The sequence below is a fragment of the Symphalangus syndactylus genome, chromosome X (assembly GCF_028878055.3).
Source record: "Symphalangus syndactylus isolate Jambi chromosome X, NHGRI_mSymSyn1-v2.1_pri, whole genome shotgun sequence".
Lineage (NCBI taxonomy): Eukaryota > Metazoa > Chordata > Mammalia > Primates > Hylobatidae > Symphalangus > Symphalangus syndactylus.
Genome location: NC_072447.2, coordinates 78,307,222 through 78,330,794, shown reverse-complemented (window position 1 = coordinate 78,330,794; position 23,573 = coordinate 78,307,222). Strand labels below are relative to the sequence as shown.

The 23,573-nt window shown below is 38.5% G+C and overlaps 1 protein-coding gene across 2 annotated transcripts in view; it reads left to right on the top strand.

Annotated features, from left to right (window-relative positions):
- TEX11 (testis expressed 11) overlaps positions 1–23,573 on the top strand; it is a 399,429-nt gene that overhangs the window by 329,580 nt on the left and 46,276 nt on the right. For both annotated transcript variants that reach the window (XM_055266828.1, XM_055266827.2), the window contains one exon: positions 9,085–9,157. In XM_055266828.1, coding sequence (XP_055122803.1) covers positions 9,085–9,157 — 73 coding nt within the window. The remainder of the gene's footprint in view (positions 1–9,084; positions 9,158–23,573) is intronic.

Here is a 23,573-nt window from a genome sequence, read left to right as displayed (position 1 = left end):
TGATTCTTCCAACCCATGAGCATGGAATGTTCTTCCATTTGTTTGTATCCTCTTTTATTTCATTGAGCAGTGGTTTGTAGTTCTCCTTGAAGAGGTCCTTCACATCCCTTGTAAGTTGGATTCCTAGGTATTTTATTCTCTTTGAAGCAATTGTGAATGGGAGTTCACTCATGATTTGGCTCTCTGTTTGTCTGTGATTGGTGTACAAGAATGCTTGTGATTTTTGTACATTGACTTTGTATCATGAGACTTTGCTGAAGTTGCTAATCAGCTTAAGGAGATTTTGGGCTGAGATAATGGGGTTTTCTAGCTATACAATCATGTCATCTGCAAACAGGGACAGTTTGACTTCCTCTTTTCCTAATTGAATACCCTTTATTTCCTTCTCCTGCCCGATTGCCCTGGCCAGAACTTCCAGCACTATGTTGAATAAGAGTGGTGAGAGAGGGCATCCCTGTCTTGTGCCAGTTTTCAAAGGGAATGCTTCCAGTTTTTGCCGATTCAGTATGATATTGGCTGTGGGTTTGTCATAGATGGCTCTTATTATTTTGAGATACATCCCATCAATACCTAATTTATTGAGAGTTTTTAGCATGAAGGGCTGTTGAATTTTGTCAAAGGCCTTTTCTGCATCTATTGAGATAATCATGTGGTTTTTGTCTTTGGTTCTGTTTATATGCTGGATTGTATTTATCGATTTGCATATGTTGAACCAGCCTTGCATCCCAGGGATGAAGCCCACTTGATCATGGTGGATAAGCTTTTTGATGTGCTGCTGGATTCAGTTTGTCAGTATTTTATTGAGGATTTTTGCATCAATGTTCATCAGGGATATTGGTCTGAAATTCTCTTTTTTGGTTGTGTCTCTGCCAGGCTTTGGTATCAGGATGATGCTGGCCTCATAAAATGTGTTAGGGAGGATTCCTTCTTTTTCTATTGATTGGAATAGTTTCAGAAGGAATGGTACCAGTTCCTCCTTGTACCTCACGTAGAATTCAACTGTGACTCCATCAGGTCCTGGACTCTTTTTGGTTGGTAAGCTATTGATTATTGCCACAACTTCAGAGCCTGTTATTGGTCTATTCAGAGATTCAACTTCTTCCTGGTTTAGTCTTGGGCGGGTGTATTTGTGGAGGAATTTATCCATTTCTTCTAGATTTTCTAGTTTATTTGCGTAGAGGTGTTTGTAGTATTCTCTGATGGTAGATTGTATTTCTGTGGGATCGGTGGTGATATCCCCTTTATCATTTTGTATTGCGTCTATTTGATTCTTCTCTCTTTTCTTCTTTATTAGTCTTGCTAGGGGTCTATCAATTTTGTTGATCTTTTCAAAAAGCCAGCTCCTGGATTCATTAATTTTTTGAAGGGTTTTTTGTGTCTCTATTTCCTTCAGTTCTGCTCTGATTTTAGTTATTTCTAGCCTTCTGCTAGCTTTTGAATGTGTTTGCCCTTGCTTTTCTAGTTCTTTTAATTGTGATGTTAGGGTGTCAATTTTGGATCTTTCCTGCTTTCTCTTGTGGGCATTTAGTGCTGTAAATTTCCTTCTACACACTGCTTTGAATGTGTCCCAGAGATTCTGGTATGTTGTGTCTTTGTTCTCGTTGGTTTCAAAGAACATCTTTATTTCTGCCTTCATTTCATTATGTACCCAGTAGTCATTCAGGAGCAGGTTGTTCAGTTTCCATGTAGTTGAGCGGTTTTGAGTGAGTTTCTTAATCCTGAGTTCTAGTTTGATTGCACTGTGGTCTGAGAGACAGTTTGTTATAATCTCTGTTCTTTTACATTTGCTGAGGAGAGCTTTACTTCCAACTATGTGGTCAATTTTCGAATAGGTGTGGTGTGGTGCTGAAAAAAATGTATATTCTGTTGATTTGGGATGGAGAGTTCTGTAGATGTCTATTAGGTCCACTTGGTACAGAGCTGAGTTCAATTCCTGGATATCCTTGTTAACTTTCTGTCTCGTTGATCTGTCTAACCTTGACAGTGGGGTGTTAAAATCCCCCATTACTATTGTGTGGGAGTTTAGGTCCCTTTGTAGGTCACTCAGGACTTGCTTTATGAATCTGGGTGCTCCTGTGTTGGGTGCATATATATTTAGGATAGTTAGCTCTTCTTGTTGAATTGATCCCTTTACCATTATGTAATGGCCTTCTTTGTCTCTTTTGATCTTTGTTGGTTTAAAGTCTATTTTATCAGAGACTAGGACTGCAACCCCTGCCTTTTTTTGTTTTCCATTTGCTTGATAGATCTTCCTCCATCCCTTTATTTTGAGTCTATGTGTGTCTCTGCATGTGAGATGGGTTTCCTGAATACAGCACACTGATGGGTCTTGACTCCTTATCCAGTTTGCCAGTCTGTGTCTTTTAATTACAGCATTTAGCCCATTTACATTTAAAGTTAATAATGTTATGTGTGAATTTGATCCTGTCATTATGATGTTAGTTGGTTATTTTGCTCATTAGTTGGTGCAGTTTCTTCCTAGCCTCGATGGTCTTTACAATTTGGCATGTTTTTGCAGTGGCTGGTACCGGTTGTTCCTTTCCATGTTTAGTGCTTCCTTCAGGAGCTCTTTTAGGGCAGGCCTGGTTTTGACGAAATCACTCAGCATTTGCTTGTCTGTAAAGTATTTTATTTCTCCTTCACTTATGAAGCTTAGTTTGGCTGGATATGAAATTCTGGGTTGAAAATTCTTTTCTTTAAGAATGTTGAATACTGGCCCCCACTCTCTTCTGGCTTGTAGAGTTTCTGCCGAGAGATCAGCTGTTAGTCTGATGGGCTTCCCTTTGTGTGTAACCGGACCTTTCTGGCTGCCCTTAACATTTTTTCCTTCATTTCAACTTTGGTGAATCTGACAATTATGTGTCTTGGAGTTGCTCTTCTCGAGGAGTATCTTTGTGGCGTTCTCTCTATTTCCTGAATCTGAATGTTGGCCTGCCTTGCTAGATTGGGGAAGTTCTCCTGGATAATATCTTGCAGAGTGTTTTCCAACTTGGTTCCATTCTCCCCGTCATTTTCAGGTACACCAATCAGACGTAAGTTTGGTCTTTTCACATAGTCCCAAATTTCTTGGAGGCTTTGTTCGTTTATTTTTATTCTTTTTTCTGTAAACTTCCCTTCTCGCTTCATTTCATTCATTTCATCTTCCATCACTGATACCCTTTCTTCCAGTTGATCGCATCTGCTACTGAGGCTTCTGCAATCTTCACGTAGTTCTCGAAACTTGGCTTTCAGCTCCATCAGCTCCTTTAAGCCCTTCTCTTCATTGGTTATTCTAGCTATCCATTCTTCTAATTTTTTTCAAAGTTTTTAACTTCTTTGCTATTGTTTTGAATTTCCTCCCGTAGCTCAGAGTAGTTTTACCATCTGAAGTCTTCTTCTCTCAACTCATCAAAGTCATTCTCCGTCCAGCTTTGTTCCATTGCTGGTGAGGAACTGCGTTCCTTTGGAGGAGGAGAGGTGCTCTGCTTTTTAGAGTTTCCAGTTTTTCTACTCTGTTTTCTCCCCATCTTTGTGGTTTTATGTACTTTTGGTCTTTGATGATGGTGATGTACAGATGGGTTTTTGGTGTGGATGTCCTTTTTGTTTGTTAGTTTTCCTTCTACCAGACAGGACCCTCAGCTGCAGGTCTGTTGGAGTTTGCTGGAGGTCCACTCCAGACACTGTTTGGCTGGGTGTCAGCAGCGGTGGCTGCAGAATGGCGGATTTTCGTGAGACCACAAATTCAGCTGTCTGATAGTTCCTCTGCAAGTTTTGTCTCAGAGGAGTACTTGGCCGATTGAGGTGTCAGTCTGTCCCTACTGGGGGATGCCTCCCACTTAGGCTGCTTGGGGGTCAGGGACCCACTTTAGGAGGCAGTCTGTCTGTTCTCAGATCTCCAGCTGCAGGCTGGGAGAACCACTGCTCTCTTCAAAGCTGTCAGACAGGGACATTTAAGTCTGCAGAGGTTCCTGCTGACTTTTTGTTTGTTTGTGCCCTGCCCCCAGAGGTGTACCCTACAGAGGCAGGCAGGCCTCCTTAAGCTGTGGTGGGCTCCACCCAGTTGTAGCTTCCTGGCTGCTTTGTTTACCTAAGCAAGCCTGGGCAATGGCGGGCGCCCCTCCCTCAGCCTCGCTGCTGCCTTGCAGTTTGATCTCAGACTGCTGTGCTAGCAATCAGTGAGACTCCGTGGGCATAGGAACCTCCGAGCCAGGTGCAGGACACAATCTCCTGGTGTGCTGTTTTCCAAGCCCGTTGGAAAAGCGCAATATTAGGGTGGGACTGACCCGATTTTCCAGGTGCTGTCTGTTACCCCTTTCTTTGACTAGGAAAGGGACCTCCCTGACCCCTTGCACTTCCCGAGTGAGGCATTGCCTTGCCCTGCTTCGGCTCACGCACAGTGCACTGCACTGACTGTCCTGCACCCACTGTTTGGCACTCCCTAGTGAGATGAACCCGGTACCTCAAACGGAAATGCAGAAATCACCCGTCTTCTGTGTCGCTCACGCTGGGAGCTGTAGACGGGAGCTGTTCCTATTCGGCCATCTTGGCTCGTGACTTCAATTATTTTAAATTTATTTTGAAGTTTGTGTTATGGCCTAGCATGTGAGCTATCCTACAGAAAGTGCCATGCATGTGTCCTTAGAAGAATGTACATTCTACTTGGGTTAGTGAAATGTTTAAGGCTATTAGGTCTAGTAGGTTGATAGTGTTGTTCAAATGTTCTATATCCTTGATGGTTTTCTGCCTACTTATTCTATTCATTACTTAAAGTGGGCTATTGAAGTCTCCAACTAATAAAAGTTGAATTATCTATTTCTTTCTTCAATTCTATCTAGTTTTTCTTTATATTTTTGGGGCTCTGTTGTTAGGTCATATATGTTTATAATTGCTATACATTTCCAGTGAATTGGCCCTTTTAACATTATAAAATTTTCCTCTTTGTCCCTTGTAATTTTTTTTGTTTTAGAGTCTATTTTTGTCTTATATTAGTTGTGTCACCCTAACATTCTTATGGTCAATATTTCCATAACATAACTTTCTCCATCCTTTCACAATCAACCTATTTATTTGTCTCTGAACCTAATATGTGTCTCTTGTAGATAGAATGTAGTTGGGTCATCTTTGTTTCAATATGATAATCTTTGTCTTTTATTGGGTTGTTTAATGCAGTCACATTTAATGTTACTATTTTTATGGTTGAATTTACTTCTGCCACTTTACTTTTTGGTTTCTATATATCTCATGTATTTTTTATTCCTGATTTTCTCCTTTACTCTTTTCTTTTGCATTAAGTGAATATTTTCTAATGTAACATTTTTGTTCTTTTAATGATTTTTACACAATATTTGAGTTATTTTCTTAGTGGTCACTCTGGGGCTTACAATATAGATCTTAATTTATCAGAATCTACATCAGGTTACAAACCCAATTTCAGTGAGATATAGAAATGCTATTCCTATTAGCTCTGTTCTCTCCTCTTTTTTTATGCTATTTTGTTATACACATTACATCTATATATGCTCCAAACACAGCAATACATCTTATAGTATCACTTTATAGAATTTTAAGTATTTTAAAGAAACTCAGAGAAGAGGCTGGGCGTGGTAGCTCACACCTGTAAACCTAGCACTTTGGGAGGCCGAGGTGGGCAGATCACTTGAGGTCAGGAGTTCAAAATCAGCCTGGCCAACATGGTGAAACCCCATCTCTACTAAAAATACACAAAAAATTAGCTGGGCGTGGTGGCAGGTGCCTATAATCCCAGCTACTCAGGAGGCTAAGGCAGGAGAATCACTTGAATCCAGCAGGCAGAGGTTGCAATGAGCCAAGATCACGCCATTGCGCTCCAGCCTGGGCAACAAGAGTGAAACTCTGTCTCAAAAATAAAGAAACTTAGAGAAGAAAGTATATATTATGGTTTTTTATATTAAGCATCTTACTTACCTTTTATGCTTTTCCTCATTTTTTCCTGTAGATTAGAGTTACTATATGGTCTCTGGATTAGTCTGTTCTCTCACACACTATGACGAAATACCTGAGACTGGGTAATTTATAAAGGAAAGCAGTTTAATTGACTCATAGTTCCACATGGCTGGGGAGGGCTCAGGAAACATAGAATCATGATGGAAGGCACCTCTTCACAGGGTAGCAGGAAAGAGAATGAAAGCCGAGTGAAGTGGGAAGCCGCTTACAGAACCATCAGATCTTGTGAGAATTTACTATCACGAGAATAGCATGGGGGAAACTGCCCCCATGATTCAATTACCTCCCACTGGGTCCCTCCCACCACACATGGGGATTATGGGAACTACAATTCAAGATGAGATTTGTGTGGGGACACAGCCAAACCATATCAGTCTCATTTTCTTACTCCAAAACAACTTTCTTCCCACCTGCCTCTTGTGCTGTTATTGTCAAATATATTTCATTTCTATATGTCAGAGGCCCAACAATACAAATATATATTCACATATATGTGTATATATGTATATTGTTTTTTAAAACAAGAGAAGAAATATACATTTATATTAATACTATCTTTTATAATTATATAATTAATGCTATCAGTGCTCTTTGTTTTTTCATCTGGATTCAAATTACTGTCTGGCATTACTTGCTTTTCAGCCTGAAAGATTGTCTCTTAGCAACGAATTCTCTCAGCTCTTGTTTATCCAGGGACATCTTTATTTCACCTTCTCTGAATAATGGTTTTGCTAGGTATTAGATTATTAGTAGAATTTTATTTTTCTTTGATCACTTTGGATATGTTGTCCCACTGCCTTCTGGCCTTTATTGTTTTTAATGAGAAATCAGCTATTAATCTTAATCACCCTTACATGTGGCGAGTCATGTTTCTCTTGCTACTTTCAAATTTTTCTTTGTCTTTTACCATTTTGTAATGTATCTTGGTTGGATATCTTTGTGTTTCTTGATCCCACCTAGAGTTTTTTGGGCTTCTTGAGTGTGTAGATTATTGTTTTTCATCAAACTTAGGGAATTTTCAGCCATTTGTTTAAAATATTTTTTCCTTTTTCTCTCCTTTTCTTTTGGTAATCCCATTATGGGTATATTGGTGTGCCTAATGGTGTCCCATGTTTTATTGAGGCTTGGTTTATATTTTTTCTTTTTCATTCTCTCATATTTTGTAATCTCTACTAATCTATCTTCAAGTTTACTGATTGCTTCCTCTGCTAAGTCAAACCTAATGTTGATACCGTCTAGTGAGTTTTAAAATTTCATTTATTGTAGCTTTCAACTCCAGAATTTCCATCTGATTTTTATAATTTTTATCCTTTTATCGAGATTCATTTTTGATGAACATTTTTATCATACCTTCTTTCTTTAAGTGTGGTTTCATTTAGTTATTTGAATATATTTAAAATAGCTGCTTTGAATTCTGTGTCTATTAAGTTTAACATCTGGGCCTTTTCAAAATCAGTTCCTGTTACCTGCTTTTTTCCTATGTAGAAGTCACACTTTCCTGTCTCTTTGCATATCTTGTAATTTTCTGTTGAAAACTGGACGTTTTAGATAATATGTTGTAGTATCTTTGGGTACTGATCTCTCCATGGGGTTTGTGGATGTTAATGTTTGCTTCTTTGTTTGTTTAGTGAATTAGCTATAGGGAAATAGTGAAGTCTATTTTCCCATGGTACATAGACTCTGATGTCACTCCTTGGAAGGCACAGTCTTTGCCTGTGCAAAGACTGCTTATACCTCCCTCTGGTAAAGGATGACAGTGATTTTAGGAGGGTTCTTTATTACTCTTTTCCTGATCTGACCTCTTAAGCTTCTAGATGACCTTCTTCTATTTGTAGCACATCCAGCTGTTAGTCTTGACTAATTGCTAGGTGATTACTGTGTGTGCGTGTGTGTGTGTGTGTGTGTGTGTAAATGCTCTTGTGCATAAATTGCCCCACAGCCTCTTCTAATTAAAATAAGACCCCTTTGAAGGAATAGAAATCTTCTTAGCTGTCTCTTCACATACTTCTCTCTATAAACTTCTAGTTGGTCTATTATTTTCTTCTTAATATCATTGAGCTACCAATCTCCTCTTAATTGCTCACTACCAAAATCTCCATGATTTTTTACAGTGTCCTTAGACTTGAACTTCCCCACGCTCTATTCCAATTAAAGTCATTTCCTTTAGGGAGTGCTATAGATCTGCCTCTCCTACTGGGCAGAAACTGAACCACTGTTTTGGAGCTAGGGGCAGGGACAGTGGCCCACTTCTGTCAGAGTGACAGTCCAACTGTATGAGTGGAAGACTGGGCAAGAGTTGTAGTCCCTGATATTCTTGGCTTGCTGCTCCCAGCATGAACACTCTATCCTATAAGCAGTTGAGATGAGAGAGCTGAGATGAGATGAGATTGAGACCCAGGATCCTGAGCTTGCAATGCCTGGGATAGAGCTTTTGCCTTACAATTAGAGGCTGGGTAGAGAAAGAGAGTTCTAGGCCTCTGAGCTATGCTTGTTTATAATGCAGCTTCTACAATAGAGATCTGGGGGGGTGAGAAGTGCCAGCATTCTGGCCCTTCAGAGAATCCCTAGCCCAGAAACTGGAGGTAGAGAGAGTCCTATCTTCTTGGCCACACCCATCTAAGGTAGTGCTTACATCACACTGAGCTGGCGGATGGTGAGTGAATCATAGCTTAAATGTCACAGGCTCCTACTGTTCTTACTAAGACTTAGTAGATTTCCTGGAATAAATGTTTCTTCATTTTCTCTATACCCTCGGGGCAATTTCCTGAGCCTTTACATGATTATGTTTACTAATTTTCACTAGTTATGATGATTGTTTTGCTGAGGAGAGGATCCATGGAGCTCCTCACACAACCATTCTAGAAGTGTTTCTCTTCTGTTCTAGATTGTTGAAGAAATTGATAATGCTCAAGATTTTCTATTTAATCCTCATTTTTCTGAAACAATAAGGAAATGTGCAAATAGAGGCTAATAGTTCTATATAAACTCCAAAATGTTCAGTTTAAACTATCATCTTTCTATTATTTTTACCTGTTTTTAATGAAAATGATATGAGATTATATTAATTTGCTTAAAGTTCTTTTTTGTTGGGACGAATTATCTTGTTGCATTGTTGCCAAACAGACCATGTTCCTGAGTCGTGCACTTGAGGAGATCCAGACATGCAATGACATCCAGAATTTCCTGAAACAAACAGGTACAGTAAGAACTGGAAGTTTGGTAACACAGTTTGAAAGGAGTTTAGAATCTGAATAAACAAGTCTTTTGTCACCAGAAATTTGTGCCACTGCAGTACTTGATAACCAGTCAAATTTTTTTTTTCTGTTGTTTTGTTTTGTTTTTTTGAGACAGGGTCTCACTGTGTCACCCAGGCTGGAGTGCAGTGACGTGATCTCGGCTCACTGCAACCTCTGCCTTCTGGGTTCAAGCGATTCTCCCACCTCAGCCTCTTGAGTAGCTGGGAATACAGGCACGCACTACAACGCCTGGCTAAACTTTTGTACTTTTTGGTAGAGATAGGGTTTCACCATGTTGGCCAGGCTGGTCTCGAACTCCTGACCTCAAGTGATCTGCCCACCTTGGCCTCCCAAAGTACTGGGATTACAGGTGTGAGCCACCACTCCCAGCCCAAATGATTCTTTAAGAGCTGATTTTTTCCCCACTCTATATCAGTATTGACTCTGTAACACACTAAGATTAAGAATATTTTTTACTTTGCTTTATATGAAAGTACAGCATTAAATATTTTATTATTGTTTAACATAATATTATTAATCTTAGATCACTAGATTTAATATCTAATTTAATCAAGCTTTAACTTTGACTAAATGTAGGCTAGTCTTCACAATCAAGATAACAGATACTGCTAATATTTTGTTATAAAATTATCTAAATCGGCTGGGTGCGGTGGCTTACGCCTGTAATCCCAGCACTTTGAGAGGCCGAGGCCGGCAGATCACCTGAGGTTAGGAGTTTGAGGCCAGCCTGACCAACATGGAGAAACCCCGTCTCTACCAAAAATACAAAGTTAGCCAGGCACGGTGGCTCATGCCTGTAATCCCAGCTACTCAGGAGGCTGAGGCATCCTTGAATCTCTTGAACCCAGGAGGCAGGGGTTGCAGTGAGCCAAGATCACACCATTGCACTCCAGCCTGGGCAACAAGAGCGAAACTCTGTCTCAAAATAAATAAATAAAATAATCTAAACAGTAGTAAGCCTTTGGAAGTTATATAATATCTTGATACTATTTCCTCATTAAATGTGGTATTGGCTTTTAGGTTTAGACTGAAGTTTTTACAATGTGTTTTTCTGTCCCTGTTTCAGAATTTGTTAAAATCAATGGATGTTCAATTGAATTACATACTTTTTCAGACTTTATGGAGATAGTCATATTTTCCTCTTTTGAACTATTAATATATTGAGTTATAATAATAGATTTTATAAAATTAAGTCATCATTTCATTCCTGGAAAAACCCTATTTGGTCATAGTATGTTATTATTTTAATATGTTGATGAATTCTGTTTTCCAACATTTAGAAATTATTGGTCTGTCACTTTGTTTTTGCTTATGTGTTATGTCTTTGACAGTTTGAGTATCAAATTATAGGAATTATAAGGAAGAACATAAATACATAAAATTTAATTTACTTCGCTTAGTCTATGACAGTCACTTAAATGAATAAAAACAACAAAAAGTAAAGATAGAGAAAACCCAAATAAAATACTTATTATAGAAGATTTAATGGAAGTAAACTCTGTAGCCTGAAAATATACTGTGTATCCTGAGAACAGAAAACATATCATCTTTTCGTGTGCCTTTTGAAGTTTTACAAAATTGATGTCAATGAAGACCTGAATAAATTCTAAGACATGTAAATAAAACAGACAACATCGTCTGATCACAGTGCAAAAACTAGAGATTAATATTGGAATAACTTTTTTGAAAAACCCTACCACCTGGACATTTTTTAAAAACCCAAACTACAGTATACTAGAATCTAATGGTAATGAAAATAACTCATAGTAGAATTTAAAGTGCTAAAGCAGTGCTCAGGGCAAAATTCATTGCTTCCGTAACTTTTCTTTAAGCAAGTATGCAGTGGCTCATGCCTGTAATCCCAGTACTTTGGGAGGCTGAGGTGGGTGGATCACATGAGGCCAGGAATTCGAGACCACCCTGCCAACATGATGAAACCCCATCTCTACTAAAAATACAAAAACTAGCCAAATATGGTGGCATGTGCCCATAATCTCAGCTACTCGGGAGCCTGAGACACGAGAATCGCTTGAACCCCACAGGTGGAGTTTGCAGTGAGCCTAGATTGTCCACTGCGCTCCAGCCTGGGCAGCACAACAAGACACTGTTTCCAAAAAAATAAAAATAAAAAAGTGTGTCAGAATGCTAACTGTCCACCAAAAAAATGAATTTCTTCTTTTTTAGGAATACAACTAGACTATAGATAGAGTAGATAGAGAGATATAGTGAGATAGAGATAAATGTCTCTCTACATATACATATATACAGTCTAAGTATATTTTTATACACACAGATAGACTATATACATATATATGTGTATCTATATAGTCTATATATAGACTTCAGGCAATCTTCAGAGTCTTTTTTAACTGTCTATACATTATAGAGATTTAATGGCTGTAGTTAATTAAGGTGACTAATATCAGAATTAAGGAAAGTAAAATTTCCTATTGGAAAACAGTACATTATTTCATGAAAGTTTTATGGTAAAATATATATAACATAAAATATGCTATTTTAACCATTTTTAAGGGTACAGTTGTACAACCATTACTACTATCTATTTTCAAATTTTTTCATCATCTCAAACAGAAACTCTGTATCCATTAAAGAATAATTTCCCCATTCCCCCTTTCTCCAGCCCCTGGTAACCTCTCATATGCTTACTGCCTCTATGAATTTGCCTATTCTAGATATTTCTTTCTTTTTTTTTTTGAGTTGGGGTTTTGGTCTGTTGCCTAGGATGGAGTGCAGTGGCACAATCATAGCTCACTGCAGCCTTGAACCCTGTGCTCAAGCTATCCTCCCACCTTGACCTCCTTAAGTGTTGGGATTACAAGTGTGAACCACCATGCCCAGCCCTAGATATTTCCTTTAAGTGAATCACACAATATTTGTCCTTTTGTAACTGGCTTATTTCACTTAGCATAATGTATTCAAGATTTGTCCATGTCATAGCATGTGTCAAAATTCCCTTCCATTTTAAGGCTGAATTCTATTCCATCATATGGTGTATTAGTCCATTTTCATACTGCTATAAAGAACTGCGTGAGACTGGGTAATTTATAAAGGAAAGAGGTTTAATTGACTCACAGTTCAGCATGGCTGGGGAGGCCTCAGGAAACTTAGAATCATGGCAGAAGGCAAAGGGGAAGCAAGGCACCTTCTTCACAAAGTGATGGGAAGGAGAAGTGCCTAGTGAAGGGGAAGAGTCCCTTATAAAACCATCAGATCTCATGAGAACTCACTATCATGAGAAGGGCAAGAGGGAAACTGCCCTTGTGATTCAATCACCTCCACCCAGTCTCTCCCTTAACACATGGGAATTATGGGGATTACAATTCAAGATGAGATTTGGGTGGAGACACAAAGCCTAACCATATCATTCCACCCCGGACCCTCCCAAATCTCATGTGCCTTTCACATTTCAAAACCAATCATGCCTTCCCAACAGTCCCCCAAAGTCTTAATTCATTCCAGCATTAACCCATAAGTCCATGTTCAAAGTCTCATCTGAGACAAGGCAAGTCCCTTCCACCTGTGAGCCTATAACAGCAAAACCAAGTTAGTTACTTCCTAGATAAAATGGGGGAGCAGATATTTGGTAAATACACCCATTCCAAATGGGAGAAATTGGCCAAAACAAAGAGGCTACAGGCCCCATGCAAATCTGAAATCCAGCAGGGCATCAAATCTTAAAGCTCCAAAATGATCCCCTTTGACTCCATGTCTCACATACAGGTCATGCTGATGCAAGAGGTGGGTTCCCATCATCTTGGGCAGCTCTGCCTCTGTGGCTTTGCAGGGTACAGCCTCCCTCTGGTTGCTTTCATGGGCTGGCATTGAGTGTCTGTGGCTTTTCTGGGTGCACAGTGCAAGCTGTCAGTGGATCTACCATTCTGGGGTCTGGAGGATGGTGGCCCTCTTCTCACAGCTCCACCAGGTAGTGCCCCAGTGGGGACTCTGTGTGGGGGCTCCAACCCCACATTTCCCTTCCTCACTACCCTAGCAGAGGTTCTCCATGAGGACTCCACCCCTGCAGCAAACTTCTCCATGGACACCCATTTGTTTCCATACATACTCTGAAATCTAGGTAGAAATTACCAAACCTCAATTCTTGACTTCTGTGTACCCACAGGCACAACACCACATGAAAGACACCAAGGCTTGGGGCTTGCACCCTCTGAAGCTGTGGCCTGAGCTATACCTTGGCCCCTTTTAGCCGTGGCTAGGATGTGGCTAAAAGTCACAGTTCCAAGAGTACACAAAGCAGAGAAGCCCTGGGCCTGGCCCAGGAAACCATTTTTCCCTCCTAGGCCTCCAGACCTGTGATGGGAGGAGCTGCCTTGAAGGTCTCTGACATGCCCTGGAGACATTTTCCCTATTGCCTTTGTGATTAACATTGGGCTCCTCATTACTTATGCAAATATCTGCAGCCAGCTTGAATTTCTCCCCAGAAAATGGGTTTCTCTTTTCAGTTGCATTGTCAGGCTGAAAATTTTCCAAACTTTTATGCTCTGCTTCCCTTTTAAACATAAGTTCCAATTTCAGATCATCTCTCTCAAGTTCATAGTTCTATAGGTCTCTAGGGCAGAGGCAAAATGCCACCAGTCTCTTTGCTAAAGCATAGCAAGAGTGACCTTTGCTCCAGTTCCCAAGAAGTTCCTCATCTCCATGTGAAATTATGTCAGCCTGGGCTTCATTGTCCATATCACTATAAGCATTTTGGCCAAAACCATTCAACAAGTCTCTAGGAAGTTCCAGACTTTCCCAGATCTTCCTGTCCTCTAAACCCTCCAAAGTGTTCCAACCTCTTACCTGTCACCCAGTTCCAAAGTCACTTCCACATTTTTGGGTCTCTTTATAGCAGTACCTCACTCTACTGGTACCAATTTACTGTATTAGTCCATTCTCACCATTTTACATTCCCACCGGGAAATGTATCTTAATTTCTCCACCTCCTTGCCAACACTTGTTGTTTTCCATTTTTTATTATTATAGCTATTCTAGTAGGTTAAATAGTATCTCATGGTTTTGATTAGTATTTCTCTAATGACTAAAGATGTTGAGCATCTTTTCGTGTCTTTACTGGTTATTTGTATTTCATCTTTGAGGGAGGGAAAGGACTTGTCTATTCAAGTTCCTTGCCCGTATTTAAATTTGGGTTGTTTTTTGGTGTTGAGTTTTAGGATTTCTTTTTATATTCTGTATATTAAACCCTTATCAGGTATATGATTTGCAAATGTTTTCTCCTGTATGTTTTCTTTTCACTTTGTTGATAATGTCCTTTGATGTAAAAAAGTTTTTAACTTTGATGAAGTCCAATTTATCTACCTTTTCTTTTGTTGCTTGTGCTTTCAGTGTCATGTCAAAGAATCCATTGCCAAATCCAAAGTCATGAAGATTTATTCCTATATATTCTTCTAAGAGTTTTATGATTTTAGCTTATATGTTTGGGTAATTGATCCATTTTGAGTTCATTTTTATATTCAATGGTATAGTAGGCATCCAACTTCATTCTTTTGCCTGTGGAAATCCAGTTGCCACCATGCCATTTGTTGAAGAGACTATTATTTTTTTTGTTTGTTTGTTTGTTTGTTTGTTTGTTTTGAGACGGAGTTTTGCTTGTTGCCCAGGCTGGAGTGCAATGGCACAACCTTGGCTCACTACAACCTCCTCCTCCCTGGTTCAAGCGATTCTTCTCCCTCAGTCTCCCAAGTAGCTGGGATTACAGGCATGCACCACCATGCCTGGCTAATTTTGTATCTTTAGTAGAGGTAGGGTTTCACAATGTTGGTCAGGCTGGTCTCGAACTCCTGACCTCAGGTGATCCACCCACCTCGGCCTCCCAAAGTGCTGGGATTACAGGTGTAAGCCACCACACCCAGCCTGAAGAGACTATTCTTTGTCCCATGTAATGGTCTTGACACCCTTGCTGAAAATCAATCTGCCATAGATGTATGGGTTTATTTCTTAACTCTCAGTTCTATTCTGTTGGTCTATATGTCTATCTGTATGGTAGTACCACACTGTTTTATTACTGTAGCTTTGTAATAAGCTTTGAAACAGAGAAGTGTTGGCCCTCCAGCTTTGTTCTTTTTCAAGATTCGTTTTGAACTATTGGGGCACGTTACAATTCCATATAAATTTGAGAATTGACTTTTTCATTTCTGTAAAAAGAGGCTGGTGGAATTTTGATAGAGATTGCTTAGCGTAATATAAGTTTTGAAGTGTTGACATCTTAACAATATTAAGTCTTCCAATCCATAAAATGTAGGCTGTCTTTTCACTTATTTAGGTCTTCTTTAATGTCTTTCATCAGTGTGTTATAGTAATCATTGTACAGATCTTCCACCTTCTTGGCTAAATTTATTCTTTTGAATACTATCGTAAATGAATTGTTTTCTTAATTTCCTCTTTAGATTGTTCATTGCTGATGTGTAGAAACACAATTGATTTTTGCATGTTGATCTTGTACCTGCAACTTTGCTGAATTTGTAGCTTTCTTGTGGTTTCTTTGGGATTTTCTATAGGTAGGGTCATGTCATGTGTGAACAGTGAGAGTTACACTTCTTTCTTTTTACTTTGGATGCCTTTTGTTTCTCTTTGTTGCCTAATTTATCTGGCTAAAACTTCCTGTACAATGTTGAATAGCAAACTTCCTGTACAGTGTTGAATGGCGGTAGTGAGAGGGCATCCTTGTCTTGTTTCTGATCTTAGGGGTAAGCTTCCACCATTGAGTATAATGTTAACTGTGGAATTTTTTTAAATGCCCTTTATCAGGTTGAGGCTATTGCCTTTCATTCCTAGTTTATCTTGAAAATATTTTGGATTCTATCACATGATTTTTCTGCATCAATGAATATGACCTTTTTTCCTTTTTTCTATTGACATGGTATATTACATTAATTGATTTGCTTATGTTGAACCACCCTTGCATTCTTGGGATAAATCACACCTAATCAGATTGTATAATCCTTTAATATGCTGTAAGATTTGGTTTGCTAGTATTTTGTTGGGGTTTTTTTATTGCTATCCATAAAGAATATTGGTTTGTAATTTTCTTTTCTTGTGATGTCTACATTTGGCTTTAGTATCAGGGTAATGCTGGCTTCATAGAAGAAGTTAGGAAGTATTCCCTCCTCTTCCATTATTTGGAAGAGTTTGAGAAGAACTGCTGTTTATTCTTCTTTAAATGTTTGGAAGAATTCACCAGTGAAGCCATCTGGTCCTGGACTTTTGTTTATTGGGAGGTTTTAAATTACTTATTTAATCTCTTTACTTGTTATAGGTTTGTTGAGATTTTCTATTTCTTCTAAAGTCAATTTAGTAATTTGTGTGCTTTTAGGAATTTGTCATTTTATCTAAGTTATCTAATTTTTTGATGTACAGTAGTTCATAGTAATCTCTATTTGTGATCCAATTTTTGGAAGGTAAAATCAAGAGTTGTTAGAGGCAAATTGGGTGCTTGATTAAAATGGGATCTGGTAGTTCTGTTTTTAGTTCTTTGAGAAATCTTCACACTGTTGTCCATGGAAGCTCTACTGATTTACATTCCCACCAACAGTGTAAAGCATTTCCTTTTCTCTGCATCCTTGCCAACATCATTATTTTTTGACATTTTAATAATGGACATCCTGACTGGTGTGAGATGATATGTCATTGTGGTTTTAATTTGCATTTTTTCTGATGACTTTTCAATCCAGCAATGCCACTACTGGGTATCTACCCAAAGGAAAAGAAATTATATATTAAAAAGATATCAGCACCCATACGTTTATTGCAGCACTATTCACAGTTGCAATGATACGGATGGAGTCAACCTATGTACCCATCAATGGATGATTGGACAAAGAAAATGTGGAATGAAGATACACACAATTAAATAGTACTCAGCCATAAAAATGGAATGAAATCAGGTCATTTGCAGTAACGTGGATGAAACTGGAGGCCATTATCTTAAGTGAAACAACTCAGAACCAGAACGTCAAATACTGCATGTTCTCACTCATAAGTGGGAGCTAAATAAAGTATGCACATGGACATAGAGTGTGGAATAATGGACACTGGAGACTAGGAAGGGTGAGGTGGTGGGAGGGGGTTAAAGGATGAGAAATTACTTAATAGGTACAATGTACATTATTTGGGTGATGGTTACAGTAAATACCCAGACTTCACTACTACTTAATGTATCCATGTCACAAAACTGAACTTGTGTCCTTTAAATTTATAGGAATTAAAAATAAAAATAAATAAGTAGGATCATGAGTGCCCAATAAACAATACTTGGTTACCTATTTGAACAAAGTGACAATCAAACATTTAAAAATAAACATAGGGCTTTGGAAGGCCGAGGTGGGTGGATCACCTGAAGTCAGGAGTTCAAAACCAGCCTGGCCAACATGGTGAAACCCCGTCTCTACTAAAAATACAAAAATTAGCTGGGTGTGGTGGTGCATGCCTGTAATCCCAGCTACTCCGGAGGCTGAGGTAGGGGAATTGCTTGAACCTGGGAGGTGGAGATTGCAGTGAGCCGAGATTGCGCCACTGCACTCCAGCCTGGGAGGCAGAGTGAGATTCCATCACAAAAATAAATAAATAAATAAATAAATAAATAAATATACATAGGAGGTAACACAGTTGTAAAGAACTTTAGCTCTTTGACAAGTGAGGAACCTTTGTTCTTTGTTAGTTTGCCACTAAATAATCAAAAATAAAGAAAAAGACAACATAAAGCTCAGAGAATTATTCTTGTAAAACACAGAATCTGCTATCTAGGCAGATTACACAGAAGATGAAGAATAACTTTTGCATTGTGGTGAAGGCATTAATCAATAAACTAAGGAAGCAAGCCCATCAAAATTTAGATAACGTTGCTACAATTTTAACACATTGCATAGCTTTATTTCAGACCTAGGTTTAAATCAGGGCAAAAAAATTTAACTTTCCCAGTTTGTCCTTCATTATGCTCTTTGATGTTCTGGAACAAACTGACCATCTTTCAGGGCATCCACTAGGTCAAAACTATTTTTATTATAATACTAAGATGTGTAGTTTTTCAGGGGCAGTATGATGTGTGATACTGTAATAGATTGAATGCAGAAGCAGATAGTAGAGTCTAATTATTTCTATTAAGTTGGGCATTAGAGAACTTCGCAAAAATGTGAAGCAGTCTTCTTATTTTTAAAATAAAATTATTTTTATTAAAATTGACATCAACATGCAACAGATTCATCTCAAATCAATTCAATCAATAAATATATTTAATTTTTTCTGTTTTAATTTATAATATGGTAAGTATTGATAGTTACAACATACATGCGGAAAACCTCTTTGGAAGTCCTTAGTAATATTTCAGAGTACAAAGGGGTCCTGAGAACAGAAAGTTTGAGAACTACTGTCTTACAAACAAACTACTTTTCCCTTTAAAAGCAGAAGCATATACCCATTTGTCACTATTGCTCATAATATAATTTCAACCACTTGTTTTAATTTTAACTTTTAACCAAAATAATATCTGTTTCAAAGAGAAAATTTGAGAGGTGCAATTGAGAACTATCTCTCACAAACATTATAGCAGATTAACAGAGCTCATGAACACATGTAGCACTTTCGATGTACACACCCATCTCTTTTAAAGAGGAAAATGAACACAACCATTAACATGACCCAAAGATATTGTCTCTTTATAGCATATAAAAATAAGAAGCAACAGTATATAGGACCAGGCTCGGTGGCTCATGCCTGTAATCCCAACACTTTGGGAGGCCGAGGCAGGTGAATCACGAGGTCAGGAGATCAAGACTAGCCTGACCAACATGGTGAAACTCCATCTCTACTAAAAATACAAAAAATTAGCCGGGCGTGGTGGCACATGCCTGTAGTCCCAGCTACTCGGGAGGCTGTGCTAGGAGAATTACTTGAACCCGGCAGGCGGAGGTTACAGTGAGTCAAGATCACACCACTGCGCTCCAGCCTGGGTGACAGAGCGAGACTCCATCTCAAAAAAAAAAAAAAAAAAAGAAGCAACAGTATATAAACTTAAAACTGCTTAGTGAGGCCAAGATAGGAGGATTGCTTGAGCCCAGGAGTTCAAGACCAGCCTGGGCAACATAGGAAGACCCTGTCTCTATAAATAATTTTTTAAATAATTAACCAGGAATAGTGGCGCATGCTTATACTCCCAGCTATTCGGGAGGCTGTGGCAGGAGGATTGCGTGAGCCTGAAAGGCTGTAGCTGCAGTGAGCCATGATTGTGCCACCACACTCCAGCCTGGGTGACAGAGTGAGACCCTGTCTCAAAAAAAAAACAAAAAACAAAAACAAAAAACTGTGTTTAGTAATCAATATTTAAGCAGTCTATATTAATTAAAATTATGTAGGTATCCAATGATTATCCATTAATGAACTCAATTTAATATCAAACCAGTGTGTTAAGTTAATTAGATTATCTTAAATCTAACATACCACAGAATGTAATTACTGCTGAAATAAAAGTTTGTCAGAACAGGGATTCAATTTCAGTTGAACACTAATTTACATCTTTCATAATCTTAAATATTATATATAAGTAACATTATCTTATTTGATTAGTAAATCTGTATACATTTAGGAAAAACAGACCCAAGTAAAATAAAATGTATGCTTGTTTTATACATTACATAAATAAATCACCAAAAATGACATAGCTCTCTGAAATAAAAATTATTTTTAATGTTTTATTTTTAATTTTTGTAGGTACATTACAAGTGTATCTATTTATTGATTACATGAGATATTTTGATACAGACATGCCATGCGTGGTAATCACATTAGGGTACATGAAGTAGCCATCACATCAAACATTTATCCTTTGTGTTACAAACAATCCAATTATACTCTTTTAGTTATTTTAAAATGTACAATTAAGTTAATACTGACTGTGGTCACCCTGTTAGGCTAGCAAACACTAGGCCTATTCATTCTTTCTATATTTTTTACCCATTACCCATCCCCACATTCTCCCCTACTATCTTTCCCAGCTTCTGGTAACCATCATTCTAGTCTCTATTTCCATGAGTTCAGTTGGCTTAATTTTTAGCTTCCACAAATAAGTGAGAACATGCAAGGTTTGTCTTTCTGTGCCTGGTTTATTTCACTTAACATAATGACCTCCGGTCCCATTCATATTGTTGCAAATGACTAGATCTCATTCTTTTTAATGGCTGAATAGTGCTCCATTGTGTATATGTACCACATTTTCTCTATCCATTCATCTGTTGATGGACAGTTAGGTTGCTTCCAAATCTTGGCTATTGTGAATAGTGCTGCAATACATATGGGAGTGCAGATATCTCTTCCATATGCTGATTTCCTTTCTTTTGAGTGTATACCTAGGAGTGGGATTGCTGACTCTTCTCCATAGTGGTTGTACTAATTTATGTTCCCACCAGCAGTGTACAAGGGTTCCCTTTTTTCAACATCATCGCCAGCATTTGTTTTTGCCTATCTTTTGGATATAAGCCATTTTAACTGGGATGAGATGATATCTCACTGTAGTTTTGGTTTGCATTTCTCTGATGATCAATGATGCGGAGCAACTTTTCAGTTGCTTGTTTGCCATTCGTATGTCTTCTTTTGAGAAATGTCTATTCAGATCCTTTGCTCATTTTAAAAATTAGATTACTAGATTTTTTCCTATAGAGTTGTTTGAGCTCTGTATATGTATCTGCTTATTAATCCCTTGTCAGAGGGGTAGTTTGCAAATACTTTTTCCCATTCTGTGGGTTGTCTTTTCAGTTTTTTTTTTTTTTTTTTTTTTTGAGACGGAGTCTTGCTGTGTCACCCAGGCTGGAGTGCAGTGGCATGATCTCGGCTCACTGCAAGCTCTGCCTCCTGGGTTCACCTACCATTCTCCTGCCTCAGCCTCCCGAGTAGCTGGGACTACAGGCGCCTGCCACCACATCCGGCTGAATTTTTTTTTGTATTTTTAGTAGAAACGGGGTTTCACCATGTTAGCCAGGATGGTCTCCATCTCCTGACCTCGTGATCCGCCCACCTCCGCCTCCCAAAGTGCTGGGATTACAGGTGTGAGCCACAGCGCCCAGCCCAGTTTCTTGATTTAAACAAGAATTATTAAACAAATCTCATTTGCCAAAGATTTACCTTAATTTTGGATTCTTAAAATGTTTGAGTTAGCAGAATTTTTTGTAAAAATATTTTTGGTTTAGCACATTTTAGTATTAAAAGTTCAACTTCTGGCCGGGCGCAGTAGCCAGCACTTTGGGAGGCCAAGGTGGGTGGATCACCTGAGGTCAGGAGTTCGAGACCAGTCTGGCCAACATGGCGAAACCCTGTCTCTACTAAAAATACAAAAAATTAGCTGGGTGTAGTGGTGGGCACCTGTAATCCCAGCTGCTTGGAAGGCCGAGGCAGGAGAATTGCTTGAACCCGGGAGGCAGAGGTTGCAGTGAGCCAAGATCGTGCAATTGCACTCCAGTCTGGACAACAAGAGTGAAACTCTGTCTCAAAAAAAAAAAAAAAAAAAGAAGTTCAACTTCTTTTTTTCTTGGAATTTAAAAAAATGTATCTAAGTTCTTATTTATGTCTATAAACCAATTAGAACAGAGCTCCTTTAATATAGGAAACTTTATAATATAACTTATTAATACTCCCCAGAGATAGGAAAATATTTTACACTCACACAATGTGAGGTCAAAGCCTTTTTCAGTTGTAGACACATAGACATAGATAAAGTGATCTTATGAACTCAGATCTACAATTTCAGCTACAAGTTAAGAGTAAACACAGAAATACACCAGTCCAGATATTAAAGTGTTCACCTTCCCTGCGGGCATGAAATTACTGATTAATTTGAGTTCAAAATGAACAAATAGAACAACAAAAAAGACAAATTCTCTGTTATTTCCCACCCATCAGTGACTAGGTAAGTGACTAGATAATCCATTAGTCCAATTACAAAGACCGCCAAATGGTCAGACCATATAATCACATTCCCAGTCATTGCTGCTACCAAGGAAGAATATAACTTACTGACTATACACAAACCAGAAACTAAAACAAAACATAAACTCAATAGAAAAGAAAAAAGAAAGAAGCAGAGATTCAACAAAGTTCTGCTGCCACTTTAGATTCAATCTGGAAGCCAAGAAAAGATTAATGTAAACAATCTATGAGTTACATTTCTCCAGTAACACAATTTACCTGGCCCTGTCAAGTGTATCTATTGGGCATCTCAGTCAGTACTTTTAAGGTATAACCTTGGCTGGGTGTGGTGGCTCACGCCTGTAATCCCAGCACTTTGGGAGGCCAAGGCAGGCAGATCACCTGAGGTCAGGAGTTCGAGACCAGCTTGGCCAACTTGGTGAAACCCCGTGTCTACTACAAATACAAAAATTAGCTGGGTGTGGTGGTGGGCACCTGTAATCCCAGCTACTTGGTAGGCTGAAGCAGGAGAATTGCTTGAACCCAGGAGGCAGAGTTTGCAGTGAGCAGAGATCCTGCCACTGCACTCCAACCTGGTGACAGAGTGAGACTCTGTCTCAAAAAAAAAAAAAGATATCATCATGACTCTCTTAGGAATATTAAATGAACACATCAAGGATTTTATTTAATTCATTAACTAATGAGGAAACTGAGAAGTTGTTACAACCAATTTCAATTTGCATTTCATTTTGGTTGCTTGGTTTTTCCTGTTTTCTGTCTCTTACTGTTTATTCAGTGGTATCTTTTTTCCCTTTTGCTGCTTCCACTTCCTTTTGCTGCTTCCAGTTTTACTTTTATTCCTGTGGTGGCTTTATTTTTTTATTCCCATTTCCTTCTTTGTCTCTGACATAGCTCATATTCCATTTCCTTTTGTTGTCTACCAACTCTTCCCTGAGTTCTAGCATTTCTGTTTTATATTCTTGTTTTATAGAGATGATTACTTAATTAATATTACTGAATTTATGCTGATATGTTTATTCACAATTTTAATCTGCATATGGCAACATTTCTCTGGTGAGAATTCTCCATCTGCCATTTTTTTTGTTTCTTCCATCCCATTTTCATGTAGTATCTTTGTGTATAAACTGTGCTGGAGTTGTTTGTTTTGTTTTGCCTTGCTTGATAACATCTTTAATTGCAATGAAGTCTCTTTAGACCTTCTACTTGCAGATGATACATGTGGAGAGGAGCTCAGGACCTGATCAAGGATAATAGAAATTTTTACTTAAGTTCTAAGGTTGTTGTGTATGTGAGTTCTTGTAGGCTCTATATCTTCTCAGCCAGTGGATATAGGCAGCTATGGTCTTCTCATAAGAAAGACTCTTTTCTCCCCACTGCTTCACTGAACTGTTGCTCACTCTTTCTTCTCTG